The sequence below is a fragment of the Oryx dammah genome, unplaced genomic scaffold, assembly GCF_014754425.2.
Source record: "Oryx dammah isolate SB20612 unplaced genomic scaffold, SCBI_Odam_1.1 HiC_scaffold_14, whole genome shotgun sequence".
NCBI lineage: Eukaryota > Metazoa > Chordata > Mammalia > Artiodactyla > Bovidae > Oryx > Oryx dammah.
In genome coordinates this window covers 14,111,775-14,130,428 of record NW_024070198.1, presented here as the reverse complement: position 1 = coordinate 14,130,428, position 18,654 = coordinate 14,111,775, and the positions used below count along the sequence as shown (strand labels likewise).

At 46.1% G+C, this 18,654-nt stretch overlaps 1 protein-coding gene across 2 annotated transcripts in view; it reads left to right on the top strand.

The window, feature by feature from the left end:
- Positions 1-18,654, top strand: part of MYOF (myoferlin) — a 177,808-nt gene that overhangs the window by 149,217 nt on the left and 9,937 nt on the right. For both annotated transcript variants that reach the window (XM_040254539.1, XM_040254538.1), the window contains 9 exons: positions 1,440-1,565; positions 3,733-3,888; positions 4,320-4,411; positions 8,160-8,330; positions 9,202-9,350; positions 11,515-11,654; positions 13,888-13,976; positions 14,067-14,162; positions 17,634-17,775. In XM_040254539.1, the coding sequence (XP_040110473.1) occupies positions 1,440-1,565; positions 3,733-3,888; positions 4,320-4,411; positions 8,160-8,330; positions 9,202-9,350; positions 11,515-11,654; positions 13,888-13,976; positions 14,067-14,162; positions 17,634-17,775 (1,161 nt within the window). The remainder of the gene's footprint in view (positions 1-1,439; positions 1,566-3,732; positions 3,889-4,319; positions 4,412-8,159; positions 8,331-9,201; positions 9,351-11,514; positions 11,655-13,887; positions 13,977-14,066; positions 14,163-17,633; positions 17,776-18,654) is intronic.

Below are 18,654 nucleotides of genomic sequence, written 5' to 3'. Positions count from 1 at the left end.
AGGGTTCGGATTGTGTTGGCACTGCCCTAATTAGGGCTGTAAACGGCTATCCAATTTGACCAAGGGAGACCTTAGAGGTCATGGTGCTCTTGCAAAACAGCATGAAATATCAGCATGCTTCATTCTGTCCTCCATTCTGGGCATATTTTACCAGCTGAGCGGTTGAGCCTTTTATATGCATGCAGCATGCAGTCACAACTGTGTGTCCAGGAGGGAGATGAGCTTTTGAACTAGGCAGGTCTGGTTATGGATGATCTTTCTGTTAAGGGTTTGAGTTTTCTAGTTCTTTATTCAGCTTTCCAGTAGTAAAGCTAAAGCGAAGGCTAACATTTTTCAGAACAATACATAGCAGAAAGATAAACTTTAAAATGAGAAAGATCAGGCCATTAAAATAATTATCTCACATGGAACTCTGCTCAGTGTTATGTGGCCTCCTGGATGGGAGGGGAGTTTGGGGGAGAATGGATACATGTGTATCCATATGTGTGGCCGAGTCCCTTTGCTGTTCACCTGAAACTATCACATTATTAGTTGGCCATACCCCCAGTACAAAATTAAAAGGTAAAAAAATGTTTTTCTCCATCAAAGTGGAAAAATCCACATTCTTTCATGTGACTGTCATAACATCTCAATGTAGCTTAAGAAACACCAGCATGTAAAGAACCTCTCATTTAGAGAAATAGACTAGTCTGGTGGGTCAGCCCCACAGCCCATCCTCTGTCTCTCCCTCTTTCCTTCCTTGCTTCTCCTCCTCTTCTTCTTGTTCTTTATCAAGGTATAATTTATATTCAGTAAAGTAACTCACTCAGTGAGTTATGATTATATACATATACCCACATAAACCACTGCCAAAACAAGGCAACAGACATTCCCATCTCCCCAGAAAACTCCTTTGTGTACCTCTTTTCAGTCAATTCCTAACAGCCTTCCAATCCTCTTAGACAGCTGATCTGATTTCATCATCACAGATCAGTTTTGCCTGTTTTCATACTGCGTATAAGTGGACTCATACAATATGTGTTTGTGTGTGTGTGGCTTCCATAGCCCAAGACAGTAGTTTTGAGATGAGTCATGTTGTCATCTATCAGTAGTTTGCCCCTTTTTATTGCTGTCATATTCCATTGTATGGATGTATCATGACTTGTTTATCCATCCATTCTCTGATGATGAAGCTGCTGTGGACATTCTTATACCATGCAGACATGTTTTCATGTCTCTTGGATCAACACCTAGGAATTCAACTTCTGTATCACAGTGTAGCTGGATATTTAACTTTAAATTGCCAGACGCTTTGCCGAAGTGTATCATTATGCACTCCGGCCGGCAATGTGAGAGTTCCGGTTGCTCCATCTCGTGTGCCTTTGGTATTGTCAGTCATTTTGATTTTAGATCCCACCTGTGTTATAATGAGAAATTAAGAATCTGTTGATGGTTTGCAGATATATGATTGCGAACTAGAGGATGTAGAGGAATTCGAGGGCCTAACAGACTTCTCAGATACTTTCAAGCTGTTTCGAGGCAAATCAGATGAGAATGAAGATCCTTCTGTGGTAGGGGAGTTTAAGGTGAGTGAAATGTGTGTCTATCCTGTTTAAAATCCATCTTTATTTTCTTTATAGACCTAGGATAAAGGACCACCAGTCCCTGGGTCAGAGACCTACCCTCTGACAGCTGAAGGATGCTCAGAAATGCTAACAAGGAAAAGGGCAGTGGGATTGGGGGCAGAATCCTCAAAGCCAGTCTTCTGCTGATGCCAGCCAGCCTTGAATCTTGTAGAGTCAGCCTCTCTAAGTCCCACCCCACCCCACCCCACCCCCCACACAGACACACACACACACACACGTGTCCCCCACCCCTCTCAGGCTTTCACCTGGATCATCAGTACAACACCTTCCCAATCCATTGTCCTTGTCCCCTTTCTCATTCACATCCAGTCCATCCTCCATACAACTAAATCTGATCATGTTTCTTGACCACTTAAAGTCAAGTCTCAACTCCTCCCTAGGGTGGAGCTGGCCTTTCATAAGCTTCTTGTCTTCCCTGCCACCACACCCTCTCCAAGCCCCAAACACATGCTGTCCTCTCACAACTTGGAGCCTTGGGACAAGCTCTTCGTTCCCTGGATGTCCTTCCTTCCTGCTCTGTGGTTGACAAACTCCTACTTACTCTTTTAAGTGCCAGCTCCGACGTCAGATTCTTTGTGAAGTGCTCCCTGATTGCTCCTGGCAGGGTGACTCACTCCTGCTCCAGGCTCCCTGGGTCCCCACCACTAGTAAAGTGCCTTTCGAGTCATAAGTATCTGCTTTCACCTGCACCTCCCTCCAACCACAGGTAGCAAATCTATGTTACTTCTAATCCTTTCAATGGCAGACATTACTAATCAATCAGACCGGTTTACCCTACAGGTGGTCTCAAAATCCTTGTCATTAGAGCTTCCACCCCATTGATTGAAGATAGCATGACAGTCAAACCTATTTGACATCCCTGTGCCAGACTGGATTCCTTGAGTTCATTTTTGGCCCCCCAGTACCTGGCACATGGTGGGTCCTCACTTCATGCTGCTTTACTGAATGAAAGTAGCTGGATCCTAAGACCGACATATTCTGAACCCAACCTTAGTGCTTTCTCTTGTACATAAGCTGGTTTCAAGATAAAATATAAAGCCTCTCAAGCTGACCTGAGGGCTCACTCATTCAAAAGCCACTTACTGTGCCCCAGCTTCATTGCCCAGCCCTGTGTTAGGTCCTTGAGATAGTGACAAACAAGAAATATTTCCCTCCTTCAAGAAGCTCACAGTATAGTGAGCAATATAGACAATAAATAGTAATGACGCTTTGATAGCTCAGTTGGTAAAGAATCCGCCTGCAATGCAGGAGACCCCGGTTCGATTCCTGGGTCAGGAAGATCCACAGGAGAAGGGATAGGCTACCCACTCCAGTATTCTTGGACTTCACTTGTGGCTTAGCTGTAAAGTATCTGCCTGAAATATGGGAGACTGGGGTTCAATCCCTGGGTTGGGAAGATCCCCTGGAGAAGGGAAAGGCTACCCATTCCAGTATTCTGGCCTGGAGAATTCCATGGACTGTATAGTCCATGGGGCGCAAAGAGTCAGACACGACTGAGCGATTTTCACTTTCAGTGAAGCAGATGTCATTGCTGCAATAGGGATGAATGTGGTGTTAGAAGAAGATGTTAGGAAACTCATCCAACCCAGGGGCAGTCAGGGAGGCTTCCTGGAAGAAGTGACACTTTTCAACTGAGACCTGAAGGATGAACAGGAGTTTGCCTGGGAGTGGAAGGGGGTTTGTGCAGTAATGCAAAAAAAAAAAAAAGGTGGGGGGGAATCACCTTAGTATTTTATTAGATTTAAAAAAATAATCATTTTTATTCCTGTCTTCAAAAAATGTGCACAATTTCACTCTACCACCTCCTTTGCCATCATATTGGCCCAAGCCACTTCCACGTCTCCCCTGGGTTTTTGCCAGGCCTCCCAGCTTCTGCTCTGCCCTTCCTTCTCTCCTGTGATCTATTAGTTACTTTGTCGTCATTCACTTTCCCCATCAGAAACTTGCAAAGCGCACCATAGCTTTCTTTCACAAAAACGGTCCTTCCTCCCCCAATCCCACAGCCCTCTGTGGCTGTCCCTCACGTCCTGGGGGGACTGCACTGTCCTGGGCCCTCTGCTCTGGTTACCCTGGGCCCTGCGGCTCCATCTGTGTGTCTCTCTCCTAGGGCTCCTTCAGAATCTACCCACTGTCGGATGACCCCAGCGTGCCGGCCCCTCCCCGGCAGTTTCAGGAATTACCTGACAGTGTCCCACAGGAATGCACGGTTAGGATTTACATTGTTCGAGGCTTAGAGCTCCAGCCCCAGGACAACAATGGCCTGGTAAGAGTCTGGGTGTGGGGCCTTCTCCAGTAGCAAGATAATTACAGTCTTCAACCACCGTAATTGTCATGTTTCTTCTTTCTGGGCGTCTGTTATCTCTTGAGGGGAAAGATACTCTATCAAAACAATCTGTTCAGGAGGACGGTCCCAATGGGGATTAATCTAAGAGCTTGAAGGGAAGGGGCTTCGGAGCCTCTGGATCATCCTTCTCATTTTACAGATGTGACCTCAGAGAACTGCTTTGTCACTGCTCCCGGCCACCGCCTCTCCTCCAAAGGCGCGCTGGCTGCATGGCGCCAAGAGGGAGCACTACCCAGACCTAATCTGAGGCCGCCCCTTCTCATCAGGAGTCACACCAGAGTCTGTCCCAGAAACTGACTTAAGTTGGCCCCCCACAGTGACATAACCTGTCCTCTGTTTCGTCCCCACAGTGTGACCCTTACATAAAAATAACACTGGGCAAAAAGGTAATTGAAGACCGAGACAACTACATCCCCAACACACTCAACCCGGTGTTCGGCAGGTAACAGATATTTCCTAACGTTTTTCTGTGGTTCTTTTCTTCATGGCCTCCATGCTAAGGAGGCGGTATGTGCTGCCAAGCTTTGCTCGAGGCCCAGAAACTGTGAAACCATGTCTATGAACTATTCAGATTTCCAGGTCAGTGGGGCAGATAATGAATATGTAAATACATCGTGAAAGCAAAAAGTGCCTTGAAGAAAATTAAACCAAGTCTGAGAGACCCGCCCTAGGACCTGGGGGCAAGGGTAACAGGACGTGGATGGTAGGAGGCCCAGAAGTCCAGAGAGTTTGTGGCTTCTAGACAAGAAGAGTAGGCAGTGATTTCCGTGGAGTGACAGGGTGGTTCTCACACCCCAATCCTGTTAAGCTCTCTTATCTGAGATGCTTTGATTCCATTGTTTTGAGCCAGTGTATGTGCTGTTGACTCTGTTACCAAAAACGGGGAAGGGAGAAGAAAGTGATGGCATCAGATATCCTGCTCCCTGTCTTCTGTTCAAGAAGATTCTTGAAATAGCATTACTATCTTCATCCTTGCCATCTGATATTTGTTTCTGCACGGTAACACTGATCTCATCAGAACCTTCTCGAGGGTAAGGCAAACCCAAGTGACCTCTAAAGAGGACTAGCTTTTGTCAGCTATAAACTCCTTCCACATTTAATAATAACTACTATTACAAGCTTCCCTGGTGGCTCAGTGGTAAAGAATCTGCCTGCTGATGCAGGAGACGCGGATTCGATCTCTGGGTTGGGAAGATCCCCTGGAGAAGGAAATGGCAACCCACTCCAGTATTCTTGTCTAGGAAATCCCATGGACAGAGGAGCCTGGCGAGCTATGGTCCGTGGGGTCACAAAGAGTCAGACACGAGTGAGCAACTAAACTACTATTTGCTAAGCTTTTACTGAGGGCTTGCACTATAGTGAGCCCTTCATAGAAAACATCTCAAGAATCTCACCACTCTGAGTGGCTACTGACAAAAAGGAAACTGAGGCACAAAGGGAATGAACACCCAGCTCACCCCACTGGGGAGTGGCAGAACCAGGACCCGTGCCCGGGCCACCTGACAGCAGGGTCTGCACGGCTGCCATGCTGCACTCTGTGCAGCCGCCGCCGTCTGATTTTCACATCAGTGTCAGACCCTGCAGCCGCCAGGGCAGGGTGTCTCGGCTCCACGTCAAGGGAAACAGGGCGCCCGAGCTGCGTGCATGGAGCTGGTACAACGGGGAGCCTAAACTTGGGGAGAAATCCTGACCAAGCCCCAGGCTTTCCCAACCAACTCAGTACTGCTTCGTGCTTACAGCCAAGCCATCACCTGCAGGCTTCCCTGGTGGCTCAGACAGTAAAGAATCTGCCTGCAATGAAGGAGACCAGGTTCAGTCCCTGGGGTTGGGAAAATACCCTGGAGAAAGGAACGGCTACCCGCCTGGAGAATCCCACAGACAGAGAAGCCTGGCGGGCTACAGTACATGGGGTCACAAAGAGTCGGACACGACTGAGCAACTTTCACATCACCTGTAGAAAAATGTTCTTTGCAAAAGACATTTGCACAGCATTGTTTTCCCCAGAACACTACCAAGGAGAACACCTTGTTCGTATTTGATGTGTGGCTGGTATCTTAATTTCTGGCTTTATTATCCTGCCCATCTGCTGCTTCTCATGTGTGGTGGATGGAACCCTTACACATTCCTTCCCTCTCTCACATGTGAGTGTGCGCATACACCCACATCCACCCACATGCGTACACACACACCCCCCACAGCCACACACACACACACCCACAGCTACACACCCACCACACCCACACACCCCACACATACCCCCTCACACACACACACACACACACACACTCCCCCCGCCCCCCCTCACACACACCCTTTGTGCTGCACACCCCGGGGCCGTGTGCCGGAGCCAGGCAGTGGAAATAATCCTCTGGCATGGCAATATGATCGTTTTCCTTTTCTTCCGCTGATCCAGCCCTGAGGTCTAGACAGGAAAAGGCATGCAGTGCAGGAAGGAGGGCCCCATGTGAGGGAGACAGGGAAGCAGGGAAAGCCAGCTTTTATGGGAGAAAAGCAGCCCTGCCTACATCACTGTCTTGGAAGAGCCAAACACAAGCTTAATTAAGTGGCAGGAAAAGTCTTGCCACCTCAGGAGGAAGTGATGCCATCAGGCTCCACGTGGCCAATCCCCATCTGGCGAACTCAGACTTGGCTCCATCCAGCAGGGTGGAGCCAGGGAGACCCCAGCTCCACAGCCCCTCCTAGGCTCCAGGGTCCTACTGGGTGACTTTCTTCTCAGCGGAGACTCTCAGGAACTCTGGGACAGAGATTCAGGAAAGAGCAACCTTTCCTATATGCAGGGCACTGTTATCACATCACATTCAATGGAATGTTAGTCTGCCGAAAGGATGTTAATTGGTGTTCCAAAGAAAAGCATATTTCTTCATCAAACCAGGATGCCTGGGTTAAAAAGATAACTGCAGGATTTCTCAGAGCCTTCAGTTTGCCCAGAGGAACACCAGAAGAAGTGATTCTCAGCCTTATTTGAGCAAAGAATTTTTTCTCAACAGACACGTATTACCTGTCCCTTGGGATTGAGTAATAGAATTTGGGGGCATGTGTGGATACAGTCTAGTCAGGACTACAGCCCCTTCTCTCCTGGGATGCCTGCCTTCTGCAGGCCCTGTCTGGCTGCAGAAGTCTGGGGAAGTCACTGAGATGTGTCTAGGAGACCCCTGGAAGCTTGTCTCCTGAGCACCACTGATGTACACCCTTCTATTCCAGAGTTCTGGCTCTTTGGGCAAGAACCGGGCCACACACCAGAGTGACAGGAGGAGGGGCAGAGGCACAGGGGGAGAGGAGAGATTTGAGGGGCCTCTCACAGTCTGTGGTCCAGAGTTTGTTAAGCACCTTTGGACCCACCCCTCTGTGTGCAAGTACAGAGCCAAACCCCACCCATCTGGCGTTCATGGCCTACAGTCATTACCCTCTCAGAACTGGCGCCACTTTGCTCACCTGCCATAGGAACTACTGTTTGATTATCAGAAGGGTTTGCATTTTCATACAGATACTATAGGAAAGCCTTCAAGAATCAGTGGAGAGCCAGAGAGCCTGGGAGGAGAGAGGGAAGCCGCCTTGGCAGCTTTCCATTGCTCTCCTCCAGATCCCCACGCTCCCGTGGGGTTAGCCCAGGATGTTCCGTGGTCTGTAAAATGGGGATAATAATCCCTACCAGCTCATGTTGTTGTAAGGGTCAAGGGAATAAATGTTTAGAAAGCATTTGGTATACTTCTTAACAATAAGTATTATTTAATGTATAATAACATTATTATTATTGCTGGTGGTTTTGAGTAATGCCCTCATAGCAAATGCTTTCTAAACATTTATTCCCTTGACCCTTACAACAACATGAGCTGGTAGGGATTATTATCCCCATTTTACAGTTGAGAAAACAGAGCACAGAGACGTTAAGTAGTTGCCCTAGGGTCCCACAGCTAGTAAGCAGCAAAACTGGGATTTTCCTTAGGCACTTAAAGCCCCGGATCTTCTCCTGAGCAAGTGTGTACTCTGCCGTTGTTCTTATTACTAATGTGTAGTACTTCTCAAGCACCTGTCGCCACCACCCACCTGGCTATCCCGGCCATGACATCATCCTCCCATGGCCCAAGGAGTCTGTGCAGAGCTATGGAGTGTGCAAGATACCTGGGAGGAAGGGGGATCATGCAATTCTAACCTCACTTTCATTTATTCAGAATGTATGAACTTAGCTGCTACTTACCTCAAGAAAAGGATCTGAAAATTTCTGTCTACGATTATGACACCTTTACCCGTGATGAAAAAGTAGGAGAAACGATCATTGATCTAGAAAACCGATTCCTTTCCCGGTTTGGGTCCCACTGCGGCATTCCTGAGCAGTACTGTGTGTAAGTGGCTTGGGATGTAAACGTTGGCTGTTCCATCTAACATTGGTACTGGGGAAGCTTTGATGCTCTTCCTCAGCCCTGTCTTCGTTGAGCCTCAGATCCTTTAAGTCAGGAGGGAGAATTGGGCTTCCCTGGTGGCTCAGATGGTAAAGATCCCCTGTGGAAGGGAATGGCTACTCACTCCAGTATTCTTGCCTGGAGAATATCATGGACAGAGGAGCCTGGTGTGCTTCAGCCCATGGGGTCACAGAGAGTCAGACACGACTGAGTGACTAACGCTTAGCAAGAAGCAGGGCCATAGCATTACACAACTACAGGGGGTGCTATTCACATTGGCGTCTGTGTACCGCGCTGGCCCCTGAGGCAGTGTAATGCTCAGTGAGGATGGCACTCAGTGAGGTGGCAAAGCCTGGAGAGCCAGTCCCTCTCCTCCCCTCCCTTTCTTTTTCCCCCTCCCTCCATGATGCCAGGGACTGAGAGCTAGCAATGTTTGATGGTGGGAATTCCCTGCCCCTCCCCACAAACTGACCAATTTTGTGATGTTCCTCTTTCCCTGAGTGCTAAACAGTGTCTGTCTGTATTATCCAGTGAGATATAGCTTGTGATTTCTAATTTATGTTTGCCTATTATGATTATGGTGATCTCAAACTCATTATTTACAGAGGGCCAGAGAAGGGGAGGACCAGTTGGCTGAGGCCAAAATAACTGTGGGTTTTAAGTCTCTAAATCCTAAATAGATTTCTAGGCAAAAGCCAGTGTCTAGAGTGCATTCCCCCATTACATGAATGTGCCTTTAAGTATGTGTGTGTATGAATCTAAGAAGAACGTGTGTGTCCTGCAGTAACTCTGAGTGTGGCATTATTATTCACAGTTCTGGAGTAAACACCTGGCGAGATCAATTGAAACCAACACAGTTGCTTCAAAATGTGGCCAGATTCAAAGGCTTCCTACCGCCTGTTCTTTCTGAAGATGGAAGTAGCATCAGATATGGAGGAAAAGACTACAGCCTAGATGAATTTGGTAAGCAAACTGCCATGGATTGCAGGGCTGGTTGCAAGGTAGAGCAACACAGTTATGCTGCTGGGTTTGTGTTATGGAGGGGTGTCAGCAGAGTAGTGCCCTAATACCATAGGGAATTCCACACACATGACTGTCTAACAAAAGCCCATTATACTAGAGTTTTGCAGTCATCTCGGGTGTCAGAATGGACACGTTTTCTTGTCTGTCTTACGTTTCACTTGACCTTTTTAGGTCATAGCTATTTGAGCTCTGAACACAAATTTCTAATAATTAACTTATTTCCATGTGATTGTATAACTAGCTCAGAAGTGCTCAGATGGTAGTGCAAGAATTTCTCCTCCAATATTATTCCATCATTCTCCCAACCCTCTCTGAGAAGGCTCAGGGATGCTGGGGGCTAATTTGAAGAATCTGCTGAGTTCACATCTGGCTCATGTCTGAACTTGGGGTCTTGCTCTTTCCTGAGCAGTAATTTATAATGCAGTCTGTCCTGACACATAAACAGCTAACTGCATTATGACATAGACTGAAATCAGCTTAATAGAACGTAAGAGTTGTGGCATGATTCAGTGTTTTGTAGGGAAGAGGGCTTCCCGGAGGGGCTGGCATGGGGCTGGCACATGCGACAGCTAGAGAAAGCTGAACGAAGGTACATGGGAATGAAAATGCTTCCTGATCCCCAACTGTTTATTCCTGGCATCGTAAGAAACTGTGTTTGTCTTTCTGTCTGAAAGAAGACTTGAAGACTTTGTCAGTATCAGGGATTATTAGATGTTTAACAAACGATGCTGTTTACATCAGAACTTGCAAAGGGCATTGGAAATAAACTGGCAAGCAAAATGGCCTGATGGAGACAACTACCCCAGCAATCAAACAACACCCCACCAAAAGCTGTATCAGTCAGGGTTGTTCCCATTACTTTGCCCCCATAACAAATCATCCCAAAACTTAGCTGCTGAAAAAAGCCATTTTGTGTTTTTTAAAAGTTTTATTGGTGTATTTGATATACAGTGTTGTGTTCGTTTCTGCTGTACCGCAAAGTGAATCAGTTATACGTGTATATCCACTCTAAAATTTTTTAGAGTCTTTCCCCATATAGCAACCATTTTGTTTTGCTCACAGTCTTGTGGGTTAGCCATTCAGGAAGGGCTCACCTGGGCACTTCTCACTTGAGTGGCAGTTGATTGCTGTCAAATGTTGGCCGGGGCTGCAGTCACCCGAAGGCTTGATGTCCAGGATGGCCCTTGGCTGGGACCTCACCTGGGACTGATGACCAGAGCACCTACCCAGGCCTTTCCCATAGGGCACTGTCTGGGTGCCCAGGCTCCTTACATGGCTGGCAGCTTCCCTCAGAGCAAGTGATCCAGGAAGACCAGTGTGGTCTTTCATGCTTAGCCTTAGAAGTCACACAGCATCCTTTCTTTAGTGATCAAATATGTCTACAGATTCAAAGGAGAGGACTTAGACCCCCATCTCTCAATGGAAGGAGTGACAGAAAATTTGGGAGTCTATGTTTTTTAAATGCCACAGTGATACTAGCTAGCTACTGTTAACAGTTAAGCTTAAAAAATGTTAGTGGTTTAACACAATAGAAGTTTATTTCTCATAAATTCAAAACAGGTACTCCTGCAGGTGGGTGGCCCTCTTCCAAACAGTCCTTCATGGACCAGGCTCTTTCACCTTGCAGCTCTGCCCATCATCACCTCAGGTCTAAGGTCACCGTTTTCTTCTGCATCCAGAGAGAAGGTGCCAGAGGTGATCCTACATGAGAGGGTATTACGAGCTGGACCTTGAAGGACACACCTGTCACTTCCACCTATGTTACAGTCTAGCCTACCTTGTTTGCATGGCCACACCTAACTGCACGGGAGTCCGGCCAGGAGCCCCTGATGCCAACATAAATGGGGGTCGCTCTTACACAGTTTGGAGTGTTTTTGGTCTCTTTGCTATTTGCAGTCCACAAGTCAGGGGTGAACTTGGTTGGGCAGGGCTTCTGGTCAGGGGCTGTTTCTATCAACAACTCTTTCACAGGCTGCAGTTCACACACTGGCACTGCCTGACTGTGTCTGCAAAGTCTGGGCTGAAGTGCTGAGAATCCCTCAAGGCGGAACTGTTTCTGGATGTCTGTCCCTGTTTCATTGTCCTTTTTAAAAAAATATTGCAGAAGCAAACAGAATCCTGCACCAGCACCTTGGGCCCCCCGAGGAGCGCCTTGCCCTTCACATCCTCAGGACTCAGGGGCTGGTTCCTGAACACGTGGAAACGAGGACTTTGCACAGCAGCTTCCAGCCTAACATCTCCCAGGTAAAGCACTCTCCACCTTTGAACATGCATCATCCACACCCCAAAGGTGGTGGCAACAGCTGACACAGACTTGCCTCATTTATCTCTTTTGGATACTTTATTCAAGAAATAGAAATGAAGCTCAGATTAGCTTCATTCCCGAGGGGAGTGTAGTGGGTAAAGAATCCGCCTGCCAGTGCAGGAGACCTAGGAGATGCAGGTTCGATCCCTGGGTCGGGAAGATCCCCTGGAGAAGGAAATGGCAACCGACTCCAGTATTCTTGTCTAGAGAATCCCATGGAGAGAGGAGCCTGCTGGGCCACAGTCCATGGGATTGCAAAGAGTTGGGCATGATTGAGGTGACTGAGAGCACACGTACACACATATACTAGGGGGATTTATGGTAAGAATTTTCAGGTAACTCACTAAATCCAGACAGGAGAGTGACAGTGACTCAGAACAAACTTGGGCCAGGATCTTGCCCTGTCTTTTGTCTATTTCTGAGTCTCCTTTAGCCTGCACTTTTCCTGTGAGCACCTTCCCATGTGTCAGAATAGTGTGGATGGTTTCTGAGTTTTGCATATAATAATGTAGCCCCACCTGCTTCCAAATGTGGAAAGGATGAGTTGCCCTAACTTGGTCCCTTCATCCACCACTAGACCACTAAGCTCTAGCCAGGAAGACAGGGTACAATGCGCAGGATGGATCGTCACAGGCACCATGTGGATAGTGACGGGGGAAGGTCAGTTCCCAGAGAAGCAAGGGGAAACGTGGAAAATGACAAAATAGTCTATGTGGAAGCTTGTTAGAATGAAGATTCCCAGACCATGCCTGCAGAAATTAAGTAAGTCTGGGGTGGGGCCAGGAATCTGAATTTGTAACAAGTATCTAGAAAGGTTCTGATGCAGATGGTTAGGAAATCACACTTCAAGAAATATTAATATAATGGGTGCAAATATTGTTGATGTGGATAGCAGAACTGTGGTCTCTTGAGAAGTAAGTACAAATGGGCTGGGCTTACTAGATTGTTTTGTCACTCACTTTTATTCTGTTCCCTATCTTCATATCTTCCTTCTCTTATTATTTTTCCTTCCCCTCAAAGAGTCCATTCCTCCTCCTCTTTCCCCTCCCACCTCTCAACTGAATAGTCTTAAGACATAACAAAGCAAGGAAGATTTCTCCCTGGGCATCCACCAATTCTTCCATCACCTCTACCTACCACATTGGACAGACTGTGGCTGGGTCTTAGGAGACACCGCTAATTAGGAGATGGCTAATTTTTGCAGTGTGCTTGATGTATCCTAGACCCTTGAGCCCTCGAGATTAGTTGGAAGAGAGTAAGGATCACAGTAAAATATATCCCTTTCCAAGAGCCCCAGTTAATTCATTTTGATCCCAGTGCATTAGGAAGCCAACCTAGTGGTTTCCTTGGCAACCTTCTTAAAGACTAGTCTGTTTTTGTCATGAAGGCAGAGTATACAGAACATCCAAAAACAGTCTGGGGAACTTAAATTGGTTTGTATGGTTGATACAGTATGTTAACGGCATTCCTAGGCTGTCTGGAAGAATATTCCAGTCAGATAAGTGGGCCCGGTCTGTAGCCGTCAAAGATACAAAGGGAGGTGAGGGGAGCCCATCAAGACGGTGGCACAAGCATCAGTCCCGGCTTTCACCCTCCACCTTCCTGTAAGCCCCTTCCAGGCGGTGGGCCCTAGCAAGCCAGTGCAGGGAGCCCTCAGTTTGGTGAATGGTGATGTTTTTGTCATTGAGCCTCTGCTTTGAAAGTGCCAGGCTGTCTTTCTTTTAAAAATTAAGTACATTTTTACATTATTTTGATTTTCTCTCTCAAGGTAAGTGGAGAAACCCTTGGGTGTCACAAAACTGGCACTAATAGCAAGTGGACAGTCTGATGATGGATGAGAGATGGTGTGAAAACTGTTCTGAGAGTCACTGTAAGAGGGAGTGTGTGTGTGTGGGGTTGTGTTAGTGATGGCAAGCCCCTCATTTTATTAATCAGATTATGATAAAGTAGGCACATGTAGAGACTCCTGGGCGAGAACGGAGGGTGGATGGCCTACATGACTGGTATAAGATTCATCTTGATCTGCTCTTTTACTCCATTTCTCTTGCCTTCCATATGGACGAATAAATTAGGAGACCTGCACTAGTTTCACTGAAGGTGTCTGAAAGAAAACTGTAGTCTCTACCACCCATAATGTAACTTCATTTCTCTTTTCATTTCTGAACGGCTTAGGGAAGACTTCAGATGTGGGTAGATGTTTTCCCCAAGAATTTGGGACCACCAGGCCCTCCTTTCAACATCACACCCCGGAAAGCCAAGAAGTAAGTAAGCTTGAGACCCTGCTATATCTCCCCGGGGTCTTGGTTCAGCACCTGAGAGGATAAAACACCTTCAAAATGTGCTTCTTGTAGATACTACCTGCGTGTGATTATCTGGAACACCAAGGATGTTGTCCTGGACGAGAAAAGCATCACAGGAGAGGAAATGAGCGACATCTATGTGAAAGGGTAAGGCTGGCATGCAAGAGCCTATGACAGACTCGCAGAACAAAGCAGACTCTCCTTCATGAGTGTTCCATTATAGGGTGTCCATTATAGGATCTCGATTATTGAAGATATTATGTCTTACTGGGCTTCCCAGGTGGTGCTAGTGGTAAAGAACCCGCCTGCCATTGCTTGGAAAGAAAGCTCCAGGGAGACAGAGAACAAAGAAAAGCCTGTATGGATGTTATTTATGAGCAACGGCATCTGATACCTATAAGAAAAGAAAGGTTTTGTTTCATTTATTAAGCAGATTTTTTATTTATGAGACTTTTTAGTCATGCAGTTCATTTTTATTCCTTTTTGATACTTTGAGTAAGTAGCCTTAGAGACAGAGGTAGAGCTCCCAAGGTTTGTTGCTTTTACTCTATTACCTGAAGTTAACATCCATGGAAAAGAAGAAACATTAGAGCTTTTTTTTAAAAATCATTTATTCCACCAACATTTACTGAGTGCCTACATCCAATGTGTAAAGTGTCATAGGTGTTCATTATTCTGTTACCTGCATAATTCAATTCCAAATAATCCATGTTGGTGTCAGTTTTGTGTTCTACACTGATGCATACAGAACCCAAGGATTAGGAAGTCAGACTCCGGAGTCAAATTAGCTGTATTGAAATCTGGTGGTTTCCCTACTAGCTGGGCAAGTTAGCAAACTCACTATTCCTCATCTGTAAATTGGAGATAATGACAGTACCCACCACTCTGGAATATTCAGAAGATTGCATTTAGGATAGCACCTGGCAGATAGTAAACACTGTGTGCATTAACCAGGATTCGCCAGGAAAAAGGACAAGTATGACACATGTGTGTGTAGAAAGTGGGAGAGACAGAGAAACAAAGACGGGGAGAGAGAGAGCCGTTGTGGAGGCTGAAAAGTCCCACGACTGGTCACGGGCAAGCTGGAGTCCCAGGAAAGCTGGAGAATACCATTCAGCCTGAGTTCAAAGCCTCAGAATCAGGGGAGCCCATGGTAAATATCCCAGTCTGAGGTCAGGAGGAAATGACCTGAGATGTCTTGGTTCAATCAGTGAGACAGAAAAAAGAGGTAAATTCCTCCTTCCTCTGTTTTTTTGTTCTGTTTAGGTCCCCAGTAGACTGGATGATGCCACATTTGGGAGAGCCATCCAGTCCATCGATTCAAATTCTGGTCTCATCCAGAAACATTCTCATAGACACACCCCCAAATTATGTTTAATCTGGGCACCCCACGGCCAGTCACATTAACACATAAAATTAACAGTCACACCATAAACTTACTATTCCACATGAATTGAGTTTGGTTCCTTGATATGTAAAAGGTAAGACTTGTTGAAATTTAATATATTCATAAAGTGAGAATAAAGTTTCACTTATGATCCCAAGTGGCCTTCAATCAAACCTTTGTTAAAGACATAATTATTGTCATTTAGGTTCACTCTACACAGGGAATGTTTCATCAAGTACTTCATTATTCTTTCTCATTTCAGGATATTATTACCATTCCCCAAGGAAAACTAATTCTGGCTAATTATATATATGCAAATTTATTTGACTATCATAAGCATTTTTTTTTTCCAATCAGGGAAACAAACTCAAGTAATACTGGACTGAGAGATAGCTCTGGTAATCAAAGAATAAAATAACCTAAAATACCATGTCAGGACTTCCCTCATGGTCCAGTGGTTGGGACTCCACGCTTCCAAAGCAGGGGGTTATGGGTTCAATCCCTGGTCAGCGAACTGGGATCCCACGTGCTGCATGGTGTGGCCAAAATATTAAAAAACGTAAAGTACCATGTCACATTTGGAATGAAAAGTCTAAATACTGTATGTGAAAGGAATAATGCACAAATAACATGCCTAGCACTATACACACGTGGGTATTACATACAAGTACATACACCGAGAGTGGCTGTTTACCTTGTTTTCAAATGAAAATGTGAAAAGATTCATAAGAAAGGAGAGGGAAGAGCTACAGGGGTGAGCCATCTGGGGAAGGATGATGGTGCCAATTAGGGTTGGCTTATAAGCTGAAGCTACCACGGTCATAGCCAAAAAGTATGATCTCTCTCTTCATTGAGCTAGTTCAAAAGCTTAAATGTTAATTGTCAAAAGGAATATTTCAACTCAGTTGTTTGGTTCGTCAGTTGATGAGAAAAAGTAAAATTACCAGTCAACTGCTATTAATACCACTACTAACAATAGGACCCAGTATTAGCACATGACTTTCTAGTCTCCATGGTCCTTTGAGGCAGAGTAATAGTCCTGTACTTAGGAGTCAGATAGACGTGGGAGTTGTACTTAATTCTGTCCCTTACTGGATATATGAGATCCTCTCTGAACCTCAGTTTCCTCATCTGTGAGATGGAGCTAGTTAACAGCTGAAAAGAATAAAAGAAGGCATGCTGTATACCTGGTTCATAGTAGCTGATCCTTAACATGTGTTAAGGAGCTCCCTCTTCCCACTCTGGCCTTTCTCATTTTGTCCTCAGGCTGACCATGTGAAGGAAGCACGTATCATTAACCTCGTTTTACAGATGGGAAACGAAGCTCAGAGAGTCAATAGCAGAGCAGGTTCACAGCCAGGCCTGCCTCCTCCTGACAGTCTCTATCTAGGGGTCCAGGCAGCAGTATTTCTGAAAGCTGCTCCAGGCGATGCTAATGTGTAGGCAGTACTGAGATCCATGCATTCCACCACTGTTGCTGTCTCAGATCTCGTGTGCCTCTGGTTCCAAGCCAGAAGTCTTCCCCATAGTTGGCGGATGTGGTAACACTTTCTCCCAGACATGCTCATTCATCCCTCTAACCCATCTGCCAGGCACAGGTCAAAGAGAACTTTCCAAATGTCAAAAGTTAAGATGTTCGCTTGTTGGTAGAAATGAATTTTCATAGATAGGAGTATGGACACATCTCCCTTGCTTGTCTCAATTAATGTGATCATAGTACATTTAAGAAGAATTTGAAAAGGAAGCTGGAAGATTACTTGAGTCGTGCCTGATTTGTTTGCTTAAGTAAAATATGGAAAAGGAAATGCTGAAATTTTGAACTAACCCACATTCACTGAGCCTATCAGTGGTGATGACAGACAGCAATGAGTTATAGTCAGGGAGACGAAAATCATAACCGGCAAGCTTCACTATTCCCAAAATAGCAGCTAAGTTGTTGATATTTTCCAGAAAATTTCACCTTATCCCTGTTAACTGAAGTCTAAAGGGTTTCCTGCTCTGGTTTTAGAGGAATTCTATTTTATTTGGCTACAACCTGTGTTGGATGCACCAGAGTGCCTCCCCTTCATAAATCACCACCCCCGGCCTCCCCAGCTCCATAGATAACTGGAACCTGCCCAAGAAAAGTGCATTAATTCTCCTGCCCTTCACTCTCCTAATCACTGCACGATTTTGCGGCTAGATTACTTGTCAGTCACATGAAGCTAAGTCTGTTTGCTTCTGCTTTTCAGCTGGATTCCTGGCAATGAAGAAAACAAACAGAAAACAGATGTCCATTACAGGTCCTTGGATGGTGAAGGGAACTTTAACTGGAGATTTGTCTTCCCTTTTGACTACCTCCCAGCTGAACAGCTCTGTCTCGTTGCTAAAAAAGTGAGTTCTGAAATGTGCCAGTGGGGCGGGGACGTCATGGGTCTTTCTTAATGTGGACACTGAGAAAAGATTGGAGGTGCTCAGCACCTTGGAGGTCATGGGTCCAGCTCCCTCTTGGTAAGGTGGGGGGGATTCAGAGACCCCATTGGTGCAGATACTTGCTCAGGATCACACAACTCTAGTAGGTATTTGTGTAGTTAGGGGTAAAAGGAACACAGCTTTTCTTCCTTGACGTGTTGGCAGCTGGGGGAAGGATCTGGTAAAAGACCCCCTGTGTCCATACATACCCCAACCTAAGTATGTATTTATGTCACGGGAGACCGATTTCTTCCCCTGATAAAGAGAACTGTCGGACTAGCTAGCCAGAAACAAAATATTAATGTAGGTGCAATTTCCCACTTACCTTCCTTATTAAACTTAAGCATCTGCCTTCCTTCCTTTGGGAGCACTTCCATGAGGGTTCAGGGCCCTCCTGGTCTTAATTTATAAGACTCTGGGTTACAGAACTCAACTTAAACTGGCTTGTACCAAAAATGTGATTTATTGGTTCACATTACTAAAAAGGCCAGGGTTGACTGGCTTAAGGAACGCCTGGAGCCCCAGGTTGAACTGATGGCTTTAGAAACTGCGGTCACCTCCTCCACCCCTCTGCTCTGCCTTCACCCATGGGCCTCACTCCCTGGTTGGGGGTAGGGTGGCTACCAGCAGGTCTCAGTAGAGAGAGATCAAGTCCCCAAAGGCGCCAACCAGGGTTCTGAGATTGGACCCCAGAGTTGGCCTGTCTGAAGCCAAGTGCCCGTCTCTGAGCCAGCCAGTGGTGCCCAGGGATGCAGTGCCCTGATTGGTGCAGCTCTAGAGTTAAGGATAAAGTCAGTCCTC